General features: G+C 44.9%; 2 protein-coding genes and 1 pseudogene across 3 annotated transcripts in view; 1 reads left to right on the top strand and 2 right to left on the bottom strand.

Moving 5' to 3' along the window:
* The window catches only part of LOC310784961 (sorting nexin-10A-like), a gene marked incomplete at both ends in the record, with an annotated part of 23,632 nt that extends 18,786 nt beyond the window's left edge, over positions 1 to 4,846 (bottom strand). The window contains 6 exons of the mRNA XM_083645976.1: positions 2,552 to 2,644; positions 2,763 to 2,972; positions 3,291 to 3,389; positions 3,923 to 4,023; positions 4,490 to 4,576; positions 4,814 to 4,846. Coding sequence (XP_083502102.1) covers positions 2,552 to 2,644; positions 2,763 to 2,972; positions 3,291 to 3,389; positions 3,923 to 4,023; positions 4,490 to 4,576; positions 4,814 to 4,846 — 623 coding nt within the window. The remainder of the gene's footprint in view (positions 1 to 2,551; positions 2,645 to 2,762; positions 2,973 to 3,290; positions 3,390 to 3,922; positions 4,024 to 4,489; positions 4,577 to 4,813) is intronic.
* A 4,496-nt stretch (positions 4,847 to 9,342) lies between these two features.
* On the bottom strand, positions 9,343 to 17,472 carry cbx3a (chromobox homolog 3a (HP1 gamma homolog, Drosophila)). Its single transcript, XM_083646668.1, has 5 exons — positions 17,356 to 17,472; positions 14,055 to 14,246; positions 13,647 to 13,815; positions 10,638 to 10,732; positions 9,343 to 10,387 (listed from the first exon to the last, which is right to left on the bottom strand). The coding sequence occupies exons 2-5, from the start codon at positions 14,237 to 14,239 to the stop codon at positions 10,261 to 10,263; spliced, it is 576 nt and encodes a 191-aa protein (XP_083502794.1). The 5' UTR covers positions 14,240 to 14,246; positions 17,356 to 17,472; the 3' UTR covers positions 9,343 to 10,260.
* Positions 17,473 to 19,927: 2,455 nt separating this feature from the next.
* Positions 19,928 to 23,473, top strand: LOC310784962 (eukaryotic translation initiation factor 5B pseudogene; annotated as a pseudogene). The gene has a single exon. The product of its transcript is annotated as a eukaryotic translation initiation factor 5B pseudogene (transcript).
* Positions 23,474 to 23,992: the final 519 nt, after the last annotated feature.

Raw genomic sequence — 23,992 nt, forward strand, 5'->3', positions numbered from 1 at the left:
ACATAAAATAGATTAGCATCCACTACGTTTCATCTAAAATTGAAAATATGAACGGCGTCGTTTTATCTGTTGCCTATAGGAGCTCGGTCACCTGTCCAGAGGCGCCGAATTTGACTAATGTGACAGAAAATTAACAATTAAAAATATCACACAGGCCCAGAGCCGGCGCAACGTGGTTCGTTCACAACTCAGTGGACACCCTAATTGCTTTGAAATACAATTGGGTTTGGGCTTTGTTTGGTGTTTTGGAGGTATGCAGCGCATCGATGCACACTCCAAATTGAGTTATAAATTACTGAGCTGAAATAGACATGTACCGTGAATGCTCAATATCCAAATGCTAGATACTACAAAAAGGCAGATGCAGATGCACACACACACAGCTTCCAGTTGCATTTCATTTTGTCAGGAAATTGACTGGCCCTGGAGGACCCAAACTGTGTGTGTGTGTGTGTGTGTGTGTGTGTGTGGTGCTGATATGTCTGTTACAGATTTAATGGAACAGTGCAGATGGTGTGTGATCCAATGCTCCTGACTGTGGCTTACTGTGTATGTGTGTGTGTGTGTGTGTGTGTGTACAGGCGTGCGTGCGTGCCACGCTGTATGCTGTCATGGGGTACGTTGATAAGGTCAACCTTAACAGCAAACAGAGATGGTGAGTTCCAACCACAAACCAGAGGGACTCAGAATGACAGGAGATGATGAAAGAGAGAATGTCCATTCATCCACAGATTGTTGGTGTGTGTGTGTGTGTGTGTGTGTGTGCGTGTTATGTCTGTCAGTGTGTGTTCAGACATACCAGCTATATGTATGCATGAGTGTAGATTCTGTGTTGGCCATATGAAAGCAGCTCGGCAGCAGTGCAGTGTGTGAAGGCGGTGACAGCTTCATTACGGCCTGGGCGCACAGGGAGACAGCACCATCCAGGGGAAGGCAAGGAGAGGACACAGACGGGACAGGCCAGGTTCACCGTTGGGCTGGCCCACGTCAGTCGGAAGTGGGGGTGGTGGGGTGGTGGGGCGCTGGCCCGCGTCACTCGGATGTGGTGGTGGTGATGGTGGTGGGGGGGGGGGCAGCTGCTGTCTCCTTTAATGAGCCTTCACTTCTTTCACCAGCTTTCAATTTACAGGGCTGTCCAGCACCCCTGCACCGCCCACCCCCCTCAAAAACACACACAGAGGGTTTGAGGCTGTCTTGTTCCTCACAGGTGATTCCCTCGAGTGGTCCGTAATAGTTAAAATTAATTTGCTGTCTTCCTTTAATTAGGCCGTCTCACCTGGGAGAGCTGTGACAAGGGGCTGAATGGGACCGGCGCTGGCTCTCTTCTGAAAACCAAAGATGCTTAAAATATAACTTGTATTGGTATAATTGGATAAAAGGTCTAGCTGTCTTTGAGGTGACACCCTGTAGCTGTGGAGAGATGATTGGCATGTTGACAGTGTCATTACAGGACTGCAGAGTGGGTAGTGCACGTCGGGGGGTCGTTTAAACCGACCTAAAGGAGCGTCAGGAATTTCAATTTGTAGTGAAGGGCGTACATTTTTCAATAAATTACTGTAGACTCCATGTAGCAGAAAGTGAAATTTTGTTCTTATATGAAAGACACACAGTCCCTTATCCCAGGAGGCCCAAGGCAGATTTTACACAATACATATTTAGGGTCTAACCTTAGGTCTAATGCATAGGGTGATAATTGCCACTAAGAAATGTGTTGCTCAGACTCCCCATGAAGAAATAGTTTACTCCCGTTTCTTATCTGCAGCATGGTGAATCCCCTCCAGCCTATGATCTACTTGTACCCATGATGTCTACACTCCCTCTACTGGGCTCTTGCCACAGTGCATAGCCTTCCTCTTCAAGAGGGAATTTCACAAAATAAATCTACACGGTTTGAAATAAATTGTTCTATTTTGTCAAAATGAGGACGAAACGGTCGTACTTTAATCCCAAGTAAACAAGAGTTGTTTTTCCAATAAGCACATTTATTCATCCATTGACAATTAAAATATATTTTTCAAATATATTATAAAAAGCCTCTACAATTCAAGCAACTACTCCTTTGCCAACATTGTACAGTTTTATAGCGCAGATAAAAATATACAAAAACATTAAGAATCTTTCCCGTTACAGATGCAGGTTTGCTATCCAGATTTGGTTTAAAAAAAAGGGATAGATAATATTTTACAAGTTCAAACCAAGTTAAAGGACTGAGGTATTGCTTTAAGACAAACATAAATGAGATTAAATTGGACAAAGAAACTGGGACGCAAACCTCAGTGCATACTGTAACAATCAATTTTAACAAATACATTAAGACGGATATCTTTTTTTTAAAAGATCAGAGGGAAGAAGCCAACAGAAATAAAAGAAAAAAGCGTTTTTGCTCTCAATCAGTTAACCAGGAAAGGCAAGAGCTCCAATGAGTATCAATGTACCCAACGGGTCGACAGACGACCCGTATAACAGAGGGGGGAAGGTGACTTAAGTAAAATGGCCTAAGTTGTGCGAGTCAATATGCTGTTCGGACGGCGATTGTGGAAAAATGCTGAACAGATCAGGGCGTCTGCTGCAGGACTCAAAGAAGGGGAGGGGGCTACCTCGCATAGGGTCGTCCACACTTGATCCCAAGCCCGATGACAAAGAGCTGATTGATGATGACGAGGAGCTGGGGGAGGGGAAAGAGGGGGGGGGGGGGGGGGTGAATTTGAGATTGACAACTCATAACTCCGTGTTCTTGAAATGCAAGCCATCCTAGCTAGTACCTTTCATCACAGTCGGAGTCGCAGGAGGCCTTGTCGGTGTCCTCTAGAGGGAAACTATTGATGTAGCTGCTGCCGGCACGCTGGATGGCATGGGCCACAGTGTAGCTGGTCTGGCCCAGAGCACACCTCTCCATCTTCGTCATGCTGAGCTCCGACTGGAGGAACAGGTGGAGCCGGCTGTCCGACAGCAAGAAGGGTGTCTGGAGAACGCTACAGGAGGAAAAAAGAATGATCACCAACGGCAAGAAAGTATTAAGACCAAGAGTGAATCCCAATCAATTAAATTAGACAGGTGAAGACTTAAGTTCAAGACTCACGGGAATAGCAAGATGTTAAGTCTACTTTCAAGTCACCAGCAGTATACTTGCTTCCACCAGATATTCATTGATATTCAGGTTTTTGGGGGGGTGAAGAGGCGGCGAGTGAGAGCTTCATGCTTTCGCAGGGCACCACTAGATGGCAATGCTACAATCTGAAATAACTGCAATAGCTTCTTTAGCCAGCTACCATTGTTGCGCAGAAACTCACATTTCTATAAACTCCTCCAGGCCCTTCATCCTCTCGTTGACCTGCTCTGTGTTGTTCATACTGAAGAATGGGTTCCAGGGGGGCAGCTTTGGCAACTCTCTGGATGGAGGATGACAAAATCAACTGAAACAAAACTCACCCTATTCTGAATTTGAAGGAAAATAACACCCTTTTGAAATGTGGAGTCAACCCTTGTGTAGTTCAGAATCAATTAGTTTGAGTTCAGATACAATTTCTTGTTAAATAGGAAAATAGCAACCACATCTCTAACTGGTTAAAGAGATGTTCAGAGATGCATTGGGGAATGTGACTGGGACTATCCCACAGTCAGAAACTAATAAATGCCTTCAACAGACCTTTTTATGCATTTGGTGGTGTAGTCTGAAGTATGTATCAGGCTATCTTGGCACAATTGTTGAAGTGTATGGGATCAAATAATCATGATCCCATAAGCATCTAGGAAATGAGCGAGGGTGGTGCCTTTTTCCAAGCTTTGTCTGGGGGGGAGCCCACAGTCTCAGACTTTGAAAACCCCTGGTCTGGGCTATTAACTCTTCAATGAAGGAAATGGTGGCATTATATTTTTCCTAAAGGATTTTTCCTCATGTTAAGTCATTGGTTTGTTAACTTACATGATGAGAGCGTTCTGTTGCAGACAGTGGCGCAGCCAAACAAACTCACTATACCTCCGCCGCACACAGGATGTCTTCTTTGTAAAACACACGCTATTCGTCTACAAGAAAGGAACAAGGAGACTGACAATTAGCTTCTTCACTTCGCACCCAATTCACCCATTTTGTGGCTAAAAAGGCAGGAAGTAACAGGTAGCACAACATTAACGAGGGCCCGGCACTGGATCACTTAAATGTATTTGAGGTTGGAAATCCTCAATGTCTTGCTTGCACCCGTTAGTTCCTACCTTTTAGACAAAATGGGTGAATTGGGTGGGAAGTAAAAAAGGCGAATAGAGGCCATATAGGCCTACATTGTATTTATCATGCTTCAGGTACAAACAAATAAAATGGTCAAATAGCACCAACAGGCTAAATGTTTTCCACCACATTAAATAATTTAATAAGCTGACAAATCAGCAAACAGTGTCATTAAGTAGGTGGTGACCCTTCATTCACCTTAGCCTCAACACACAAAATATGCATGTGGATAAGAGCTTCTGAGGCATAACAAGAAGTTGCACTCACATGTAAACAGATCTCATAGTCGATGTGCGTGTGCCAGAAGTTATCTTTATGGAGCCTTGGGTCACGAACACAAATGCTGATAAACTCCTACAATAGCCAAAAACAGTGTGGGGTAGTATTGATTGAGAGCAATAGGGCATACAACAGGACATCCTCAGTAACACCTAGTTTCCACTGGACCTCGACCCAGGGCAGGCACATTCCTGCAGTAGCCAAGTCGACCATGGCACAGTCCTACAATGGAAACAGTAGCCAAGTCTCCACCGCACAAACAGGAAACCTGGGGGAGAGCTGTGGTGTAGAGGAGCATGCCGAGCCACTTACCGCTTTCATGTAACGGTCTAAGATACTGTCCATAGTGGGGACAGACACCTGAAAAGACACTGGGGAGGGGTGGAGAGAGAAGAAAAACAAATTATTCAAACTGCCAATAAAAAAAAACCCCGGTTACATTCAGTAGCCCTACTTGGTGACATCTATCCCAACTTTAGTGGAAAAAAAAAAGAGTCCCGCACACTGTTAAGTTGCAATCAAATTTGTTTTAATGTGACGTTTCGGTCACAGACCTTTTTCAAACAAAGGTCGGTGACCGAAACGTCACATTAAAACAAATTTGATTGCAACTTAACAGTGTGCGGGACTCTTTTTTCACTAATTACGGATTTCTTGTCTTTGCCCGACGCACCCGTCCTGAGAGATGTGCAGAGTTTTTCTTCAATCTATCCCAACTTTAAAAGCAGTTTCTTGCTTAACGCATAACTTTGAATGTGTAACACTACAGTGAAGACACTGGTAGCACCTCCCCCCCCCCCGCCCCCCAAATACCATGTCATGTGAATTCTTAACATATTCATTTACATCAGCACAAAAATTCCAAAAAGAAACTCAGCAAAGACTATAGTTAGACAGCCAAAGTCCATTTGACACAGGATGCCTTTGCTTGTAAAGCAGGGGCAGCAACGCGACATTTTCAAAAATTAAAAAAAGTTGGGGCTGATATAGAAGGGGGGCAAAGGTCGTGGTTTGGCGTACAAAAGGAAAATCAAGTCTAACCTGCCCTATTATTGTTATTAATAATTATTGTTATTATATAGTAGGATATGCTTTGATGTTGTTGCATATAGGTTAATTTCCTCATAAGCCCACTAGGGTTTCTTGTCTCTACCTGCACAATGTTTTTTGACCTATTCCCTTTCTTTTGTTGTTATCCATGTGTGTGACACTGATTTTACAATTCCAAAGGATGCATCGAATGCAGGGCCGGCCCTAGCCATCTGGGGGCCCTAAGCAGGATATAGATTAGGGGCCCCCTCCCAGGGGTGGGGGTTTGGGGGCATCCGCGCTGGAAGTACTTTTAAGTAGGGGGTGGTGTAAGTAGGGGGTGGTGTAAGGAGGGGAGAAAATTTGACGTTTTTTGGACTTTTAGCCATATTTAGAGGAATATTTAAAACAAACAAACGTGACGATGATGATGCTCGTTTGTAGCCCTATCAGTGTCAAGCAAGCGTGTAGAACCAAGCAGCCATAGGGGTTGCCAGGTCAGTTAAACCAGGGGTTCCCAACCTTTTTTGTGCCAAGGACCGGTAGATACATTCAGGACCGGTTGTCAATTGTAATGGTTTTAGTCAGGGGCGTCATGCAAACCAGAATTCTGAGGGGGCGACATTCGGTGGCGACCAAAGGTCCCCGGCTAAAACATTTCAGTGGCGACCGAAGGTCTGAATAGATCTGCAATGATTCAATCAGTCTGCCCAGATAAAGTGTGCTGAATCACTCATGATTGAATCAGTGCATTTAGCTATTTCTAAAATGTTGGCCATTTGAAGCCAGATTTAGAGGAAGATCTAATTTTAAATTATCATTGGGATTAGAGCGTTGTGATATCATTATTCGGTTTTTAACCATCAATATTTTGCTCCTTTTCTCATTAGGGTAAATACTGTATATTTATTTAGAGATAAACATTCGGCAGCGAAGGTCCCCAGCAAAAAAGTTTTGGTGGCGACCTAAGGTCTGAATAGATCTGCAATGATTCAATCAGTCTGCCCAGATAAAGTGTAACAGCTCACTGTCATAACAGCTCTGGCTAACATTACAATGCTAACATTAGCTGCATGGTAGTACAAGTATAGCCAACTAACTTGCTATGCAAACTATACCTATAATAACTAACAGCATGAATTTGACTTCCCCCTTTTATTTTTTTCAAAAAATCTTTGAGGTGGCAACTGCCCCCTCAGTTTCAATGGGCATGACGCTTCTGGTTTTAGTTACATATATATTTACTCACCAGGTGGCGACAAAAGGTAAATAACAGCCTTTTGTGTTGTACTGTATGTAGCCTACAGTATTTATGTTTTTGTTTAAACTACAAACATAAATAAACGTCAACCTATGTTTTAACTACCACACACAGCCTATAATATTATAGCCTATGTTTGTAAAAAAAAAAAAATTTTTTTTTTTTTTTTTTTTTAGGGGGCCCCTGGCAAATCCCGGGGCTCTAGGCAGCCGCTTAGTTCGCATATAGGGCGGGCCGGCCCTGATCGAATGTCAGAGCAGCGATCCAGTCTGCAGGAGCTGCATCAAAGAACTTCAATTGTTAAGAACCGAAGATTTAGCCATCGCAAAATCAGCACAGAAAATCCGCCATTTTGGCCTGGAAGAGACACCTCTGGTTGGCTGTATGGTTCTGTGCTGTTGTTCCATTGGCCAAGGAGGAGTTTGTTCAGGCCTAAATGGCGGCAGCGCTGTTGGGAGGAGGAAAAACGTACGAGTTTGACTCTTGCCGTCAATACTCTTTGGATGCAGAGCAGGTAGTCCATCTCTGCCGAGAAGCTTCTCTGTGCTTGTAGTTTCATCAGCATAGTTCTCCCCAAAACTTGTTTATACGGTTCCATATAAATCATTTTAATCTCGGGCTGTTGGATACACAAAAGCCACACTAATACTTAAATATGAGCGAGCTATTAGCCAACTCATAATTCAATAGGCTATATGCATGGAAAACAAGCTAAACAATTCCCTGAGTGGCCTACCGCAGTAGCCTATAGATAGGCTAATATTTGTGTTATGGCCTTAGTCATAGCATATCAACGTAGAATATCTGAGAAGTCAAACTTGCAGACACTAAGAAACTTTTTAGAACAGATAACGCTAGTAAAGCAGTTGTGTTGCGCCTACCTCTCCCTCTCTCCCGGCCAGTGATGAACCCGTTTGTGAAGAATGGGAGCAGACCTTTCCGCGTGTCCGCCTCGAGGCAGTCCTGCCTGGACTGACCAGCGAAATGTGACCTCTTGCACAATGCTCGTTCACGCTGCTTCCCTGCGGTGAACAGGCCACCCCGTTAAAACAAACACACCCCGCACAATAAATAGTCTTTAAAATAAAACACTCCAGCCGTTTTACTGATACACAGAAATACACCACTCCCGTATGGTTGTCCCTCGCTGGCAAACTGTTACCTCTTTTCTCAGTTCGCCATGCGCACCTGTCGCTAATTGGGTGGGCGGGGTTAGGCTAAATGGTATCACCTGGTGGGAAGAGGCCAGCTAATGGCAGCGGTGATAGGTAGGCTAGATAGTGGAAACTATCAGGGGTGAACTATAACCCCCAGCAGCAGGTGATCATAAGGCAAAATATGAAAACCAAACAATTAGGCTACTCTCAGAAAAAAACAGACTATAGCCTACAATAAAATAAAATTACAAAAAATAATGATCCTTTCAGAGATTCTACATTAATTTACACCAGACATTTCCACAACAGATTCCAACAGATTTTCAGTGGGTTCACCCACTACATCCTGAGGAGTCAACAGAAAGAAACCTTCACTGATAAACATGCAAAGCTTCCTCCTGTAAAGCAACAGCTATTAGGCCTATGTAAAATTGTGCCAGGATAGAACACGTAAAACTTGTATTGCAGTGGCTGATGCTCAACAATGTTATTCACATCCAACCAGAGGTCAAGAAGCAGACTGAGAAATTCATATAAGTCCTGTGGAAGATTAACCTACTTCTGATGCTAACTGGAGAAGATATCATGTCGTCATTTTTAAACTCAGACTCACTATCGCCTCTTCACTGGGCATAGAGTTCCAACATGTGTATGATTTGTAACTGGTAGGTGCAAGTCTAACAGATAGCTTCCCCTATCGCTAATCAATTAACGGAGGGGAGGTCATGTCTCGGTCAAAGTATGCTGCTTGTTAAAACATGGAGGGACAATCCCCAGAAAATGTGCATTGTCTCTATATATGCTGTACTCTTGTTCCTAATTGCAAAAAAAAAAAAAAAAGTATGCTGCTGAATCTGAGATGGAGCAAACGGAAATGGAAGAGTAGGGAGAGGAAAAGCACAACAGTCATTCCCACATTTCATACAAGGATATATCTTGCAAAGCCAAAATATCTTGATTGGATCAAGACTCAAATCAATACCACAGTGACCACATGTACTGTATGCTAATTTGCTGCACAACACTTTACAGTTCAAACATGCATGGTAGAATGGAAACGGGCTGAAACTTTGATTTGTATTACGTTATGTATGATTGACATTTCTTTAAAAAAAACTGATGAATCCCTGATTTTTTTCTAAAGAGTTAGCATTAAAACCTATACCCGTACTCATCAGTAGCCTAGAGCAGCAAGTCTGATCCGTGTAGGAGAAAACGCCACATGCTCAAGTACCTTCAAAATGGAGCTCTGGTACAACTATTTTCAGCATTCAAGAATCATTTTCAAGAAATTAGATGGAGAGCAATTACAGTGGGGTCTTCATAACAGTGCCAATTTGTGAGTGGCAGGCATTTCCTCACCAATAAAACCTGAGCAGTGAAAGGTTGGCAGCATAAAACCTTTATTGGACAACTTGAAACAATATTTACAAATGCAGAGTACAAAAGGCATTTTCAGTCTATCTTCATCATACTCAAGTAGACAAGATCTGCTTTAGTGTAAAAAAGAAAAGAAAAGCGAATAAACACCGTACTGGCCGGCCTCTTACAAAAGTTTGAGTTGATAGGATACAGCTGGAGGACGGTAAACCGAGGAGCAGCTATTCAACTTACAAAACAACACATCAGGTATGAATATGGGAAAACAAAACTTAAACCATAGAGACACTGCATGAAATAGGCCACGCCCATCACAGGGGAAAGTGCTATTCACTCCCATACACCAGCTTAATTTTCCTTGAATTAAACATAGCTAAAAGATATTGTGTGGTGGGCTGCGCAGACAACAAATGTAAAAAAATCACCAAGTTTTTTCTGTACTCCCAAGCAAAACAAGGAAGCGATTGAGAATTGGCGAGAAGAAAAATGTGGATCTAGCTGTCAAGGAAGTAAGTTGGAGTGTTCATCTTCCATATATATGATCTTTGTGTGCAACATGCGACATAGGAGAACGCCAGGATGGGGGGGGATGGGGTTGTTTCCCCCCGTTTTGGGCGTGGTTTCTGAATGCTCCGCAGCGTCTCTATTCATGGAATCGCATACATTTTCCAAACTGGTAAATGCCTTCAAATCAAACTTATCAGAAGACATTCTGTTATCCCGATCTGACATCAGAACCTGACCCATTCACAACCTATGTACAATGCTGTAGCTGACCTCTTGACTTCCATACACTGAGAACATTTGAAACATCCTGAAAATAACTAAGAGAGCTAAAACGAGAAGGCAGACCAGAAGTGTTTATATCAGTCCTGAGGAAAAGGGTGTGAGACGGGGGAGGGGCAAAGGACTGCAGGGACCTGCAGGTGGCACTACTGAGCTTCATCCTCTGGGCACGAGTGCCATGTCAGTCTCTCCTCATAAAAGGAAATGACCACCTGGGGGCAGCGGGTGTTGGCCTCACGGGCTGGGACCAAATCTGCTTCATCTGAGTCTTTCCTGCAGCACAGGGCAAAGAGGGAGGAGGAACTGTGTTAACTGTCGACCCATTTCTGTTACAAATCTGTTATTTATCAACCCATGTAATAAAATAGGTATTTTATTTAACCTGGATGGAAATTCAGGTCTCACAGAAGCAATGTACATTTATTATTTATATCAGAGGCCTACAATGTAGCTATACTTCCATCACAAGTAGCAACAACAGATTTAATTATAGTTAAATAAAAAGGTCTCGAGTGCGACTCACCACTTCATCAAGAACATTAAGTCGCCACTGCTGTCTGTTGCCCCGATGATCCTCTCTGGGTCGAGGTTCCTGGCAAAGCCACGGGGCTTCTCACTCTGAAAAGCAATGAGAGCAAAAGACATGTTTCAAAAGTAGCTTCAACAAGTTCAACTCATTGGATCAGTGTTTGTTTCCTATATAGACCATTCTGCAGGGCATTCACTCCTGGGCCCATTCCAGGATCAGTTCAATAGGTGCTGCAGTTTGATAACTGCTCTTATTTGGATATTTTATATTGTGATATATGAACAGAGGTGCTGTAATTGTGACTGATATTTTTGTGTGTGGGCTGAAAATAAGGCAAGGTGATGTTTTACCATTCACATTTTTCTGGCTGTGTGACATATCCAGCTAAATCAATGTAAAGGAAATATTAAATTGGGGTCACCATGCTGGAAAAACAATAAAGGCCTATTAACCCATTGATACCGGATGCAGCATTTGCGTGTATATCCCTTTAACACCGACGGCAACGGGCGTGTCCTTTTACCTTTCATGCCGGCTGCGACACAGACGCGTAGTACGTGTATATCGTTGTTTCAAGACATGTGACCGATTAAATGCATCATGATTTGCTGAAATAGACGTGGCGGAGGTGAAATGCATTGTGGGTTTTGTAGTTTTTTATTTTTATTGTTGCCTCGACCGTGTGGACAGTTTTTCAAAGCTCGAACTACAGGGCAAATCAAGGAAGCGCCGGTCCGGCAATACTTCCCATTAAATTTTAGTTGAGGATGAAATTAATGCTGCTGACCTAATTTCAGATTTATTTATCTCATGTTCCAATCTGCAATAGCCTCAAGGTTTTACTGCACGTTCTTCTGCTGCACGGTGGCAATAGACCAGAACAGCACATCCGGGTAATTTGCAAAACTTGAAGGCCGCGCCCCTTTTTAGGGGATAACACAAGCCACTCGCGTTGACTTCAATGTAAAATAGCAGTACCCAAAACATCTATAGAAAAATAACAGAATTAATTTCCTTTATAAATGACCCAAAGACACCATGACATGACAATATATTTCAACTCGGCCGGCCATAGAATGCGCAAGATACATCGACATGAGGTACTTGCCTTATATGAACGCTGTATCCAGTTTCCACCAGGTTACATGCATCGTCCACATTGACGGTGTCACGCCTACCCTATCGCAGACCAGTTTTTTGTTTTTTTTATTGTTAGTGAAACTATAACAACACAGCAACTCTTCGGCATATCTCTATCAAATTAAACCATTTTAAATAGTTTGTTTGAAGTGGTTTCGGCTTCTTGTACCGTCGTTTACTATGGTGGGTTTCCCCTAAAAAGGGGCGCGGCCTTGGAGCTGGGCGCTTGAAGACGCGACGCAGTTCTGGTCTATTCTGCATGGCCGCGTCTCAGACAGTAAGCTAAGTGAATGCTAACGCTAAGTGATGCACTGAACGGAGTATAACTTACTTTGAGGACGAAGACATCAATGAATAAGAAGATTCCACACCCAGATTATGATGTGACTGTTGACACGCTAGCCAAGGCTCATTGGGTGAGTGACTTTTGGCGAATTTGCCGTATTTCAAGACGACTGCAAAACGGAGGTCGCTAATGTTTTAACGTTAACGTTAGGCTGCAGTAATTGTCAAGGGTTCAACAAAACCTATTTCCTCAGCTTCTATAGTAGCTATCAACATGAAATAAAAAGCATTTGTGAGCTTAAACCCGTGGCTTTATATTTGGAAGGGTTACATTTGCCGTAATCTTTATCAACATTAACATACGAAAAGCCAAAGGGTTAAGCTCTCAAATGCTTTTTATTTTATGTTTCTATGTGCTACAGAGCCTGAGATATAAAGGTTTTAGTGAACGCCGACCGCTCTGGCAACTTCTCCCAAAACGTCCGGTTTACAGGGGCTGTTTACAAACGTGCAGTAGGTTTAGAGGGCCACTCTAGAGAACGCGCGCCGGTATCAATGGGTTAAGCAAAAGTAGGCTTAAAAGGGACAGCTCACCCTAAAATCCAAAATACACATTTTCATCACACCTGTAGTGTTATTTATCTATCTAAATTGTTTTGTGTTAATTGCCTGAGTTTTAAATATATATCGGCCCCAGAGATTTCTGCCTGCTCTCTCCAATACAATGGAACTGGATGACACTCAGCTTGTGGTGCTCAAAGTGCCAAAATCTGCTCAAGAGTGCAATGTCTCTTTACAGACATAATGACCCGGTTACCGGTACTCAAGATAATCCACAGACCTTGTTGTGAGCAGTTTCATGTAGGAACTATTTTCTTGCGACCAAACTACACCCGCTAGCTAGTTCCTACATGAAGCTGCAGCTAGCAGCAGTAGCCAGCAGGAGTAGTCTGATCAAAAGAAAATAGTTCTTTGATGAAATTGCTCACAACAAGGTCTGTGGATTATCTTGAGTAACTAGGTCATGATTTCTGGAAAGAGACAATACTGTTGAGTTTTTCAAATGTATTTTTTGGTGCTTTGAGCACTACAAGCCGAGTCCCATCCAGTTCCATTGTATTGGAGAAGCCAGAAATCTCTCGTATTTTAGATTTTAGGGTGAGCTGTCCCTTAAAAGACCCCCTCGAGTTAAAAATCTGTTCCTCTTCTTGTTGGATGTCTGAGCTTCACTGTGCAGAATGATGTCTGTGTTGAGTTTGACGTCTGCTCTGAGCTCCCTGAAAAGGCGATTTTCAACAAGAATGATCACGAATACTGGAGCCAATCGCTGTCAGTATTCAGCATTTAAAGCCCTTGTTTGTATGCTGTGATTGGCTAGTTAAGTTCTAGAATAGATAACCCTGATTGGTTGCTTTGAAATGTTTAATGAGGGTGAAGGAGAGGAAGTCACGAGTATTTTAACAAGATAATTTAACTTTTATTCACGGGGAAAACCATCAGACACCATTTTTAATAAAAAAAATAGAGTATTATAGACATCTTAGAACATGACTTGGGAGTGTCTATAAGTGAACTCACCACATCCTTCTTCTTGGGTTCTGTCTCCGGCTCATCGGTTGAGGACTTCCTCTTGACAGGTGCAGCGGGTGCAGCTGGCTTCTCCTTCATTTTCTTCTGTGCTTCCAGAAATGCTGAAATCAGCTCTGGGCAATCCAGGTTATCTTCTGGCTCCCATGTATTGTCAGCACTGGATGGTAATCAGAGGATCAGTTTGCAGTGCCTGTCTACGGTTGAACACTAACACCAAATTTCATTGTCAACAAAGCAGCAAACGGATTAAATTTTTAAATAGATTTTGTGTGTAGAAATGCTATTTCTTCATGCAGCCTTAATGAGCATGGACGAAAGCATTGTACGACCCCATACCAGGGAAGCACTTCCAGCTCATTGGGGGTCAGGTGTCCGACCCAGACACAGTGAACTTACTCTGTAAATCCTTTCCACTTCAGGAAGAACTCCACTCTTCCATTGACCAGACGTGAGTCCAACACCTTTTCCACCACAAATTCTTCAGGTTCATCCTGTACAGTCTTGGTGGTGGTGGTGGTGGTGGCGGCGGCGGCGGCGCTGGTGGTGGTGGTGGTGGTCTTCTGGGTCTGCTTCTTGCCCATGATTGATCTGTTATAAAAACAAGAGAAAACACGGTCCCAGTGTCAACTGATGCTCCTATCCAGATTTTGTTTTTCATGCTGCAATGGAATTAAGTAGCCTATGGCAAAGAGGTACATGTTTCAGATGCGGACCTGCCAACCTTGAGGAAATAGTTTGAGTACCACACACCGGCTCCGCGGCGTCACACTGCATCATATGGGGTGATACGGCAGCGTCCGTGTGTGTATGTATGTATGTATGTATATATATATATATATATATATATATATATATATATATATATATATATATATATATACACACACACACAATATTTCTACTGTATATATATATATTTCTTTAGACAATGTCAATGGCTATTTTAATCACCCACTTTCACTCTTTTGCATGAATCCAGATTGCTTAAATGCCTTGTGGTTGAATTGAAGGGATCCTCTTTCACTTGACCAAGCTATTCCTGCCCTGCTTTTGAGCACTGACCAATGATTTATTTAAACAATGAATGCTGATACCACTTATATTGATCATGCAGAGCCATCACGTCATTTTACAAGGACAGGTCATCATAGTCTTACAGTATTAAAGCTTTACATTGTATGCCATGATCTGATGTCCACTATACTTGAGTTTATTTCTTTAATATTTAACATTATATTTGCAACCAGATACAACAGTGTCATGATTCAATAATGCTACACCCTCTTGGCAGAGGTCTGCACTCCGACTGAGTGCATTGCCCTTAACTGCCTTGTGAAAAAAGTTTGCTTGTCACAAAATAACACTCGTTTGACTTGAGGGCATGTAATTATGTTACTATCACATTTGCTAACCTGACACTCTTTGAACAAGTCGGGATGGTTGGCCAAGTTGGACGCATTGCTCCCTTCGCCTGCGTAGTTTTGAAACATTGTTTACAGACGCCTGTGTTGTGTCCGTGGGCTTGCCCTGACAGTAAGCAAAGTAATTTGCTCTGTGCATCTGCTGATGGAGCTGGATTTCTTAATTAGGTGATTGCCCTAATTACCTAATGATGTGATGTCATCAGTGATGACATCATCAGTGATGTCATCCTTCCTGGCTGAGGCTAATAAGTTGTTGAAATATGTCATGTTCCAGACCAGGGGGGGGCCTTACTTACCCCGCTAGCCGGGCGCTTCTCGCTCATACTGAGCACATTAGCGCCCGGTGAACGTCACGCATTTCCCATCAAACACTCTGACATTTTCACGTCTAGGTATAAATGCCAGCGCCTACCTGAGTCTTCACGTGAAGTGAAGACGCTATCCGATACGCAACATCCTCTTCTTTTAATAACATATTTTAATAACATACTTTCAAAAACCGAAAATCATTCATCTGGAGCACCTCGAGCAACCCGGAACAACGACTCAGTTTACTCACTAATGCCCCCCACACTTCCGAAATGGTATTGCACCTACATTTCTGCATTTGTGCCAAGCAGTAACAACGAAAAAGGTGCAATACCATTGCGGAAGTGTGGGGGGCATTAGTAAGTAAACAGTGAGTCGTTGGTCCGGGTTGCTTCAGATCAGAGAAGAAGAAGAAGCGGTGCTCCAGATAAATGCTTTTTGGTTTTTGAAAGACAGAAAAGTGGATTTTATGCAACAATTTGGAAGAGGCCACTATATGTTATTTTTTATTTTTTTTATTTATACAGGGAGAGTCCCTTGAGAGCAAGCTCTCATTTACAAGGGAGCCCTGGTGTACAAAGAACATATACAGCAGTTACAAAATTACAGGTTAACACAGCAGACAATAACAAGCATCAAGAGCATAATTAAATAATTTCAAATAAAACATGAACACACCTTGCGAGGAATGCTTTCTAAAAGTGCTTTAAAAGAAGCAAGCGGGATCAAATTATCCATTTTTAAGTTTTCCTGGAGCACATTCCATCTGTTGGGGGCGAACCAAGAAAAAGCGGTCTTTCCTTGTTCGGTTCGCACCCGTGGGACAGACAGTCTGATATAGGACTGAGGATGTTGCGTATCGGATAGCATCTTCACTTCACGTGAAGACTCAGGTAGGAGCTGGCATTTATACCTAGACGTGCAAATGGCAGTGTGTTTGATGGGAAATGCGTGACTTTCGCTCAGTATGAGCGAGAAGCGCCCGGCTAGCGGGGTAAGCTAACACAGGGGGGTCCCCACGGGTACACTAGTCTAGTAAATACTGTTTATTAGCACAATGCTGCAGTGTTTGTTATCGCAGAATACCGCGACATACCTTGTTATCAACTGTTATTGCTAACATGGCTAGCCTGGCTAGAGCTAACCCTGGCTGGTTTCCCGACTGGATGGAACATGACAACTCGGCTGTGACGTCACTCAACCGTGAAATCCTTCGCTCCCAGTTTTAAAGGAACGGGACATTTATCACCAATTAAATGGCCTAGTTGAGGTCCTTTTCGCAGCTAACATAACATTCACGTTAACTAACGCTCGCCTATTCGCTTATTGTTAAGTCACGTTAACTTGATCAACATTGATGCTGTTGTAAGTTAAGTGTTAATATTATTAAATGCTGCCGAATGTAACTTGGGGTATAGTTAGGTTAGCCAGCGTGCTAACTTTAGCTGGCTTATTTCGGCCTTGGTGGGATAAACAATCCTTTACTTTCCTTCAGTTCGCGGTTACTGCTTCGTGTTGTATGATCGATGAGAAAAAAACTCAAGACCACCTTAAAATATTAGCTAAACCCATACAAGTTAGTAGGCTGGCTAACTTTAATACAGAAACGCTCAAAAGGCAACGTTAGCTGGGCCCCAGCCATACAAACAATGTGCCAACAATGAACAGTGGCTTGCGTTAGATAGGAACACGGCTAAATGCTGGAACACAATATTCCAAGTTAGCTAAGGTTAATGGCGTCAGAATATGCAATAACGTTACACATGCGAATTAATTAGACTGGGGTTATTTTTGCACGAACATTTTAGCACGCTTTCACTCATTCGTTATAACGTTGGCTAACTCTGCAGAAACTGTGCGGTCTGCTTCAGGTTCTGCTTGTAATGTACGACAACAATAACAAGCCTGGGGTTCGTCGCGTAAAGCACAACGTTTAAACTTACAAGCTATTTATGCATACATACCTTATCTTGATGAAAAGAACAGTGGAATGTATGCCGCAATGATGCTTCCTAACCACGCGTTCAGCCTCTTCTTTTGTGAATGCGGTGCTGCTGCAGGCGCCAAAAGTTCCTCCTCTGTCTGCCCTGAGCCTCTCGTGTTTCTACGGGTACCGGTAAGGCACACGCGCTTTGCTTTCTCACGTAATGTGTACGCGCTTTGCTTTCTACAACTATCGTTTTCTAGCCTGCCTGCTTGAAACAGCTCCTTGAAATGACGTAAACTGTGTTAGTTAATGTTCTATAATCATTTCAAATACAAGGTACTTGTAGCCTTTTAAGGTTTCTGAGAAAATGATCAGTTTATGCAGGTTTTGCTGATATTAGTCATAACGTTTATTCTGCCATTATAACGGTCCTATATTACATATTAGTCTAGGGAATCTGTGAGAAAAAATTACCCAACCTTAAACTAATTGCAACAGAAATTATTTGTGTTGTATTCAGCTTTTGAAACCTTCCAATTTAACATACTGAAAATCCCAGTAGTGGAACATTGTCAAAATTGGCATTGTCTCCACAAAGGAGGTGATGTTTTCGGTGCCGTTTGTCTGACCGTTTGTCTGTTAGCAGGAGGATTACGGCAAAACTACTGGGCCGATTTTCATGAAACTTGGTGGAAGGGTAGTCTGGGCACCTTCCACCCCGCTTTTTGTCATGGGGGCGTAAACCCCGGACCCAGAATTAACACCGGATGGCAATGCGCCTAACAACGTCTTTGTTGCCGTTAGCTTGACGCGGTGATGTTACCTAAACTAGAGTCTGATCAAAACAAAGCTAGCGTTACATAAAACAAAACGTTTATGCAATATGGCATCTCCGCCACCACCGCCTGACACACCGGTCAAAACGGTGAAAGAGGATTCTGATACTTGGGTCAAATTGTCAAGTTAACGTGAAAGTTGACGAGCTAGAAACGCTGCCATCCGGTCTAGGGCGGGCTCTAGGCTGGAACCAGTAGGGTGACAAAATCAATTGTGGGCGGGAGCCAGGCTCTTTCTCGCCGAGAAGAGCCTGGTGACGCGAGGTTAGTGGAAGGGTGTAGCATGGGCCAAGGAAGAACCCATTACATTTTGGGGCAGATCTGATCCGGGTCGGCTCAATGGAGGGGGCGGGGCTAGGGAAAAGGGTCCGTTGCTAGGGATAGGAAAGTCGTAGAGAGTCTGGATTCCAGAGGTGGATAGGGGGCATGGACAGGTGTATCGGGGGGAGTGTATGTGGGAGGGGGTGTGGTCAGGAAAGGGGCGGGGCTAGGGAAAAGCCCTACTAAACATAACAAAACAAAAGATAAATTATAGCTGCTGCGCAGCAATGGGTCGTGGCCGGGCAAGTCTCAAGTCTTTTTAGCTATAGTCCAACTCACGTCTCAAGTCTGTAGTCACAAGTCCAAGTCAAGTCTCAAGTCTCTTATGGATGAGCTTTCTATCATCTGCTGCATGCAATCCAGTCTGCTTAGAACACTGCCGTTCATGACAGGACTGGGGCAGAAGGCAGCAGGTTAAGTACATGGCAGTTGAACATAGAAGCGGAGAGAGTAGGGACAGTGGAGGCAGAGACACAATGACAAAACACAATAAAACACTATCATATGTTAACACTCATACTAGGGCTGGAAATATTTCTTCATCTCCAGAAAGGTGTACAGACAGACAAACAGACACTCAGACACACAAGTTACTTGCCTCCTTGCTGTTGTGGAGTGGATGAGGTACTGCGAGAGCTGATGTTATGTAGAGGAAAGATGAGCTACTTGCCTCCTTGCTGTTGTAGAGTGGATGAGGTACTGGGAGAGCTGATGTTATGTAGAATTGTATCTCAAAAACTGAATTTTTGACAGTATTTTGAATTCTGCCCTCATGTATAGCCTAAAGAGCATTGTAATTGCCCTAATTACCTAATGATGTGATGTCACTTGAGCAATTACATCATCAGTGATGTCATCAGTGATGATGTCATCAATGATGTCATCAGTGATTATGTCATCACCGATGACAGTCTTGTGACATCACTGATGATGTCATCTATGATGTCATCTATGATGTCATCCTTCCTCTACATAACATCAGCTCTCCCAGTACCTCATCCACTCTACAACAGCAAGGCGGCAAGTAAAGTAGCTCATCCTTCCTCTACATAACATCAGCTCTCGCAGTACCTCATCCACTCCACAACAGCAAGGAGGCAAGTAACTTGTGTGTCTGTTTGTCTGTCTGTCCACCACCTCAAGCTCAATCTTGAAAAGACAGAGCTACAATTCCTCCCAGAGAAAGATTGCCCTCATAGAGCTCTCCATCTTCTTCTTCTGTGGTGTTTTATGGCAGTTGGCATCCTTTATGTTACATTACTGCCTCCTTCTGGATTTATCCATCCACTGTTTCCCTACATTCTCTCTCACTCAATAAACGTGCATTGCCTTGTGCTTACAAACCTGAGCAAGTAGCACTGATGACATCATCACCGATGACATCATCAACGACTAATCTTACTACTATAATAAGGTGCTATAAGACAGCTCAGCTCAGGAGAGCAGAGTGGAATGGGGAAGAAGCAGAAGTCAAAGAAGTCCGAGGACACCTCCAGAGATGATGCCGTGGACATCGATGCTCTGGTAGCAGAGATTGAAGGAGCCGGAGCATCCAAAGAGATGAGAGGCAAGAAGAAGAAGAAAGGATCCAAGAAGGAAGAGTTTGATGAGGATGACATCCTGACTGAGCTGGAGCAGTTGTCTCTGGAGAAACAGGGTGGGAAGGCCAAGAAAGCCGAGGCCACAGAACAGGCAGAGAGCGCCCATCCTCCCAAAGTAGAGACGAAGAAGACGAGGAAGGGAAAGAGAGCTGGCCTGGAGGAAGAGGAAGGTGATGATGAAGGTCAGGGTGAGGAGAGGAATGCAGAGCACAGAGACCAGAGGAAGGCCGCTCCTGCTGCTCCTGGATCTGGCTCAGAGGAGGAGGGCAGAGGAGGCAGGAGGGGAGGAGCCAAGCCACCACACCAATACAATGATAATGAGGGAGGATCCAGGAGAGCAGGAGGCATCGGTCGAGTAGGAGGTGGAGGAGAAAAGGAGGAAGACTCAGACGATGAGTTCTCCAGGAGAGACAAGAAGAAGAAAGGCAAGGCAGCTGGGGCGGAGAGTGAGGAGGATGAGGGTGGAGATGAGGGGGCGTTCAAGATGAAGACGGCAGCACAGAAGAAGGCAGAGAAGAAGCAGAGGGAGAAAAAGAAGAAAGAGGAGGAGAGGCAGAAGCAGAGAAAGCAGAAGGAGAGGGTGGAGAACGAGGAACTAGCGAATACAGAGGCCAAGCACCCTCCAGAGGTCACAAAAGAACCAATGAAGACAGAGGCCACTTCCCCTCCAGAGGTCATGAAAGACAAACAACCCGCAAAGAAGATAGAGGCCATGCCCCCTCCAGCAGCCTCAGCAGCCATGGTGGAGCACCAGGACGGGGCGGAGCCAGCAGCTGAGGAGGAGGAGGAGGCCGAGGGCCATAAGAAGAAGAAAGACAAGAAGAAGAAAGGGCCGAGTAAGGCCACAGTGAAGGCCATGCAGGAGGCCCTAGCCAAGATGAAGGAGGAAGAGGAGCGAGCCAAGAGGGAGGAGGAAGAGAGACTGAAGAGGCTGGAGGAGCTGGAGCAGCAGAGAATGGAGCAGGAGCGAGTGGAGCAGGAACGTAAGGAGAAGAAGAAGCAGGCAGAAAAAGAGAGGAAGGAGCGCCTGAAGAAGACCGGAACAAAAACCCAGAGAGACGCCCGAGCACGGAGCGAGGCCATGCTCAAGATTTGGCAAGCCCAGGGCAGGTGTGTTGAAGTGCCATCCAAAGACGGGGTGTCAAAGAAGAAGCCGGTGTATGGAGACAAGAGGAGGAAGAAGCCCACAGAGTCCAGTCTTGAAGAAACCTCAGAGGTGATGTCACCCACATTGGAGACTCCAGAGCCCGTTGCCATGGAGCCAGAGGTGGAGGCGCCAACTGCAGTGCCAGAGGTGAAGCCAGATGTTGCTGTGGATGACTGGGAGGCCACCGCCGCTGATGAGGAGAAAGAGCTGAAGAAGGTTCACATCAAGGTGAAGGAGACGGCCGCCTCGCAGCCCAACAGCAGCGAGGAAGATGAGGAGGAGAAAGTCGAGGAGGAAGAGGAGAGTACGGAGGTGGTGGTTCAGGGTGAGATGAGAGGAGCAAAGGAGAGTGAGGAGGAGAGCAGCCAGAGTGACGAAGGGCGATCCAAAGATGAGAAACTGTACGACCATGCAAAGAGACGGATAGAGAAACGGAGAGCAGAGAACCTGAAGAACACGGACCCCAACAGACTGAGAGCCCCAGTGGTCTGTGTGCTGGGACACGTTGACACCGGCAAGACCAAGATCCTTGACAAGCTGCGGCACACTCACGTGCAAGATGGGGAGGCAGGAGGCATCACTCAGCAGATCGGAGCTACAAACGTTCCACTGGAGACGATCATCGAGCAAACCAACATGGTCCAGAATTTTGACAGAGAAACCCTCAAGATTCCTGGGATGCTGATTATCGACACACCAGGACACGAGTCCTTCAGTAACCTGAGGAACCGAGGGAGCTCTCTCTGTGACATAGCCATCCTGGTGGTGGACATCATGCATGGTCTGGAGCCGCAGACACTGGAGTCCATCAACCTGCTGAAGGAGAAGAAGTGCCCCTTCATTGTCGCCCTCAACAAGATCGACCGTCTGTACGACTGGAAGAAGAGTCCGGACACCGACTTCATCACCACACTGAAGAAGCAGAAGAAGAACACCAAGGATGAGTTTGATGAGCGAGCCAAGGCCATCATCGTGGAGTTCGCCCAGCAGGGTCTGAACGCGGCCTTGTTCCATGAGAATAAAGACCCCAGGACATTCGTCTCTCTGGTCCCCACCTCGGCCCACACCGGCGATGGGATGGGAAACCTAATTGCCCTTTTGGTGGAGCTCACCCAAACCAGGCTGACCAGCCGGCTAGCACACTGTGATGAACTCCGTGCTCAGATCATGGAGGTCAAGGCTCTGCCTGGTAAGGGAACTACGATTGACGTCATTCTGATTAATGGCCGCCTGCGGGTGGGAGATAACATCATCGTGCCGGGGGTGGAAGGACCAATCATCACGCAGATCAGAGAGCTGCTGCTAACCCCCCCTCTGAAGGATCTGCGGGTCAACAACCAGTATGAGAAGCACAAGGAGGTATGTACGGCCCAGGGTGTGAAGATCCTGGGGGACGACCTGCAGAAGACGCTGGCAGGGCTCCCTCTGCTTGTGGCTCACCATAAGGATGAGATCCCCGTGCTCAGGGATGAACTGGTGCGGGAGCTGAAACAGACGCTGAACACCATCAAACTGGAGGACAAAGGAGTTTATGTCCAGGCGTCCACACTGGGATCACTGGAGGCTTTACTGGAGTTCCTACGCACATCCAAAGTCCCTTATGCTGGTATTAACATTGGTCCAGTTCACAAGAAGGATGTGATGAAGGCTTCCACGATGCTGGAGCATGACCCACAGTTCGCTGTGATCCTGGCGTTTGATGTGAAGGTGGAGAAAGAGAGTCAGGAGATAGCCAACAGCCTGGGCGTGCGAGTCTTCACTGCTGAGATCATCTACCATCTGTTTGACGCTTTCACCAAGTACAGAGAAGACTACAAGAAGGCCAAGCAAGACGAGTTCAAACATGTAGCAGTGTTCCCGGTGAAGCTGAGGATCCTGCCTCGGTGCATCTTTAACTCCAGAGATCCCATCGTGATGGGCGTGAACGTGGACGCTGGCGTGCTGCGGCAGGGAACGCCGCTCTGTGTCCCCAGCAAGGGCTTTGTGGACATCGGTGTGGTCAGCAGCATCGAGGTGAACCACAAGACAGTGGACTGCACTAAGAAAGGCCAGGAAATATGCATCAAGATCGAGCCCATTCCCGGAGAGTCGCCAAAGATGTACGGCCGCCATTTTGAGGCCACTGACATCATCGTCAGCAAGATCACGCGGGCGTCCATTGATGCCTTGAAGAGCTGGTTCAGAGACGACATGCAGAAATCTGACTGGCAGCTCATCATGGAGCTAAAGAAGACCTTCGAGATCATCTGAGGACCACACACACGCATGCGCACACACACACACACACACACACACACATGCATGCATGTGCACACACACACTGTATTCCAACGTGTTATTTAAAAAAGTGCGTCTGTCCGTCCGTAAGTATGTTCATCCCCCTGAAAGAAAGAATATTATAATTATAATAATAAATTTTATGGTCTCTCCTGATTCTAAATACTAGAAATATTGCGCACTTCACTTCACGCATTCATTTCTAGTGTGCCTCGCACGCATCTCATGCTCGCGTGGAACCGCTGCGTGGGATAGCTCAATCGCTTAATTTGACCATGTAAATTTTTTTATAAGCATTTTATGAAATGTAGATGGAAACATTAACAGCTGATTAAATCCCTTGCTTCGTATGCCTAACCCGGAAGAGGGCGGGACTTTGGCAGTCCATAATAGTATAATCGGGTGGCTAATGAAGTTCTAACGTAAGTTCAGTCAGGAAGACTATAATCTGCACTTTACACTTCCTCAGTTCACTTCTTATTTCTCCACCCC

This window comes from Poromitra crassiceps, assembly GCF_964638095.1.
Source record: "Poromitra crassiceps genome assembly, chromosome: 11".
NCBI lineage: Eukaryota > Metazoa > Chordata > Actinopteri > Beryciformes > Melamphaidae > Poromitra > Poromitra crassiceps.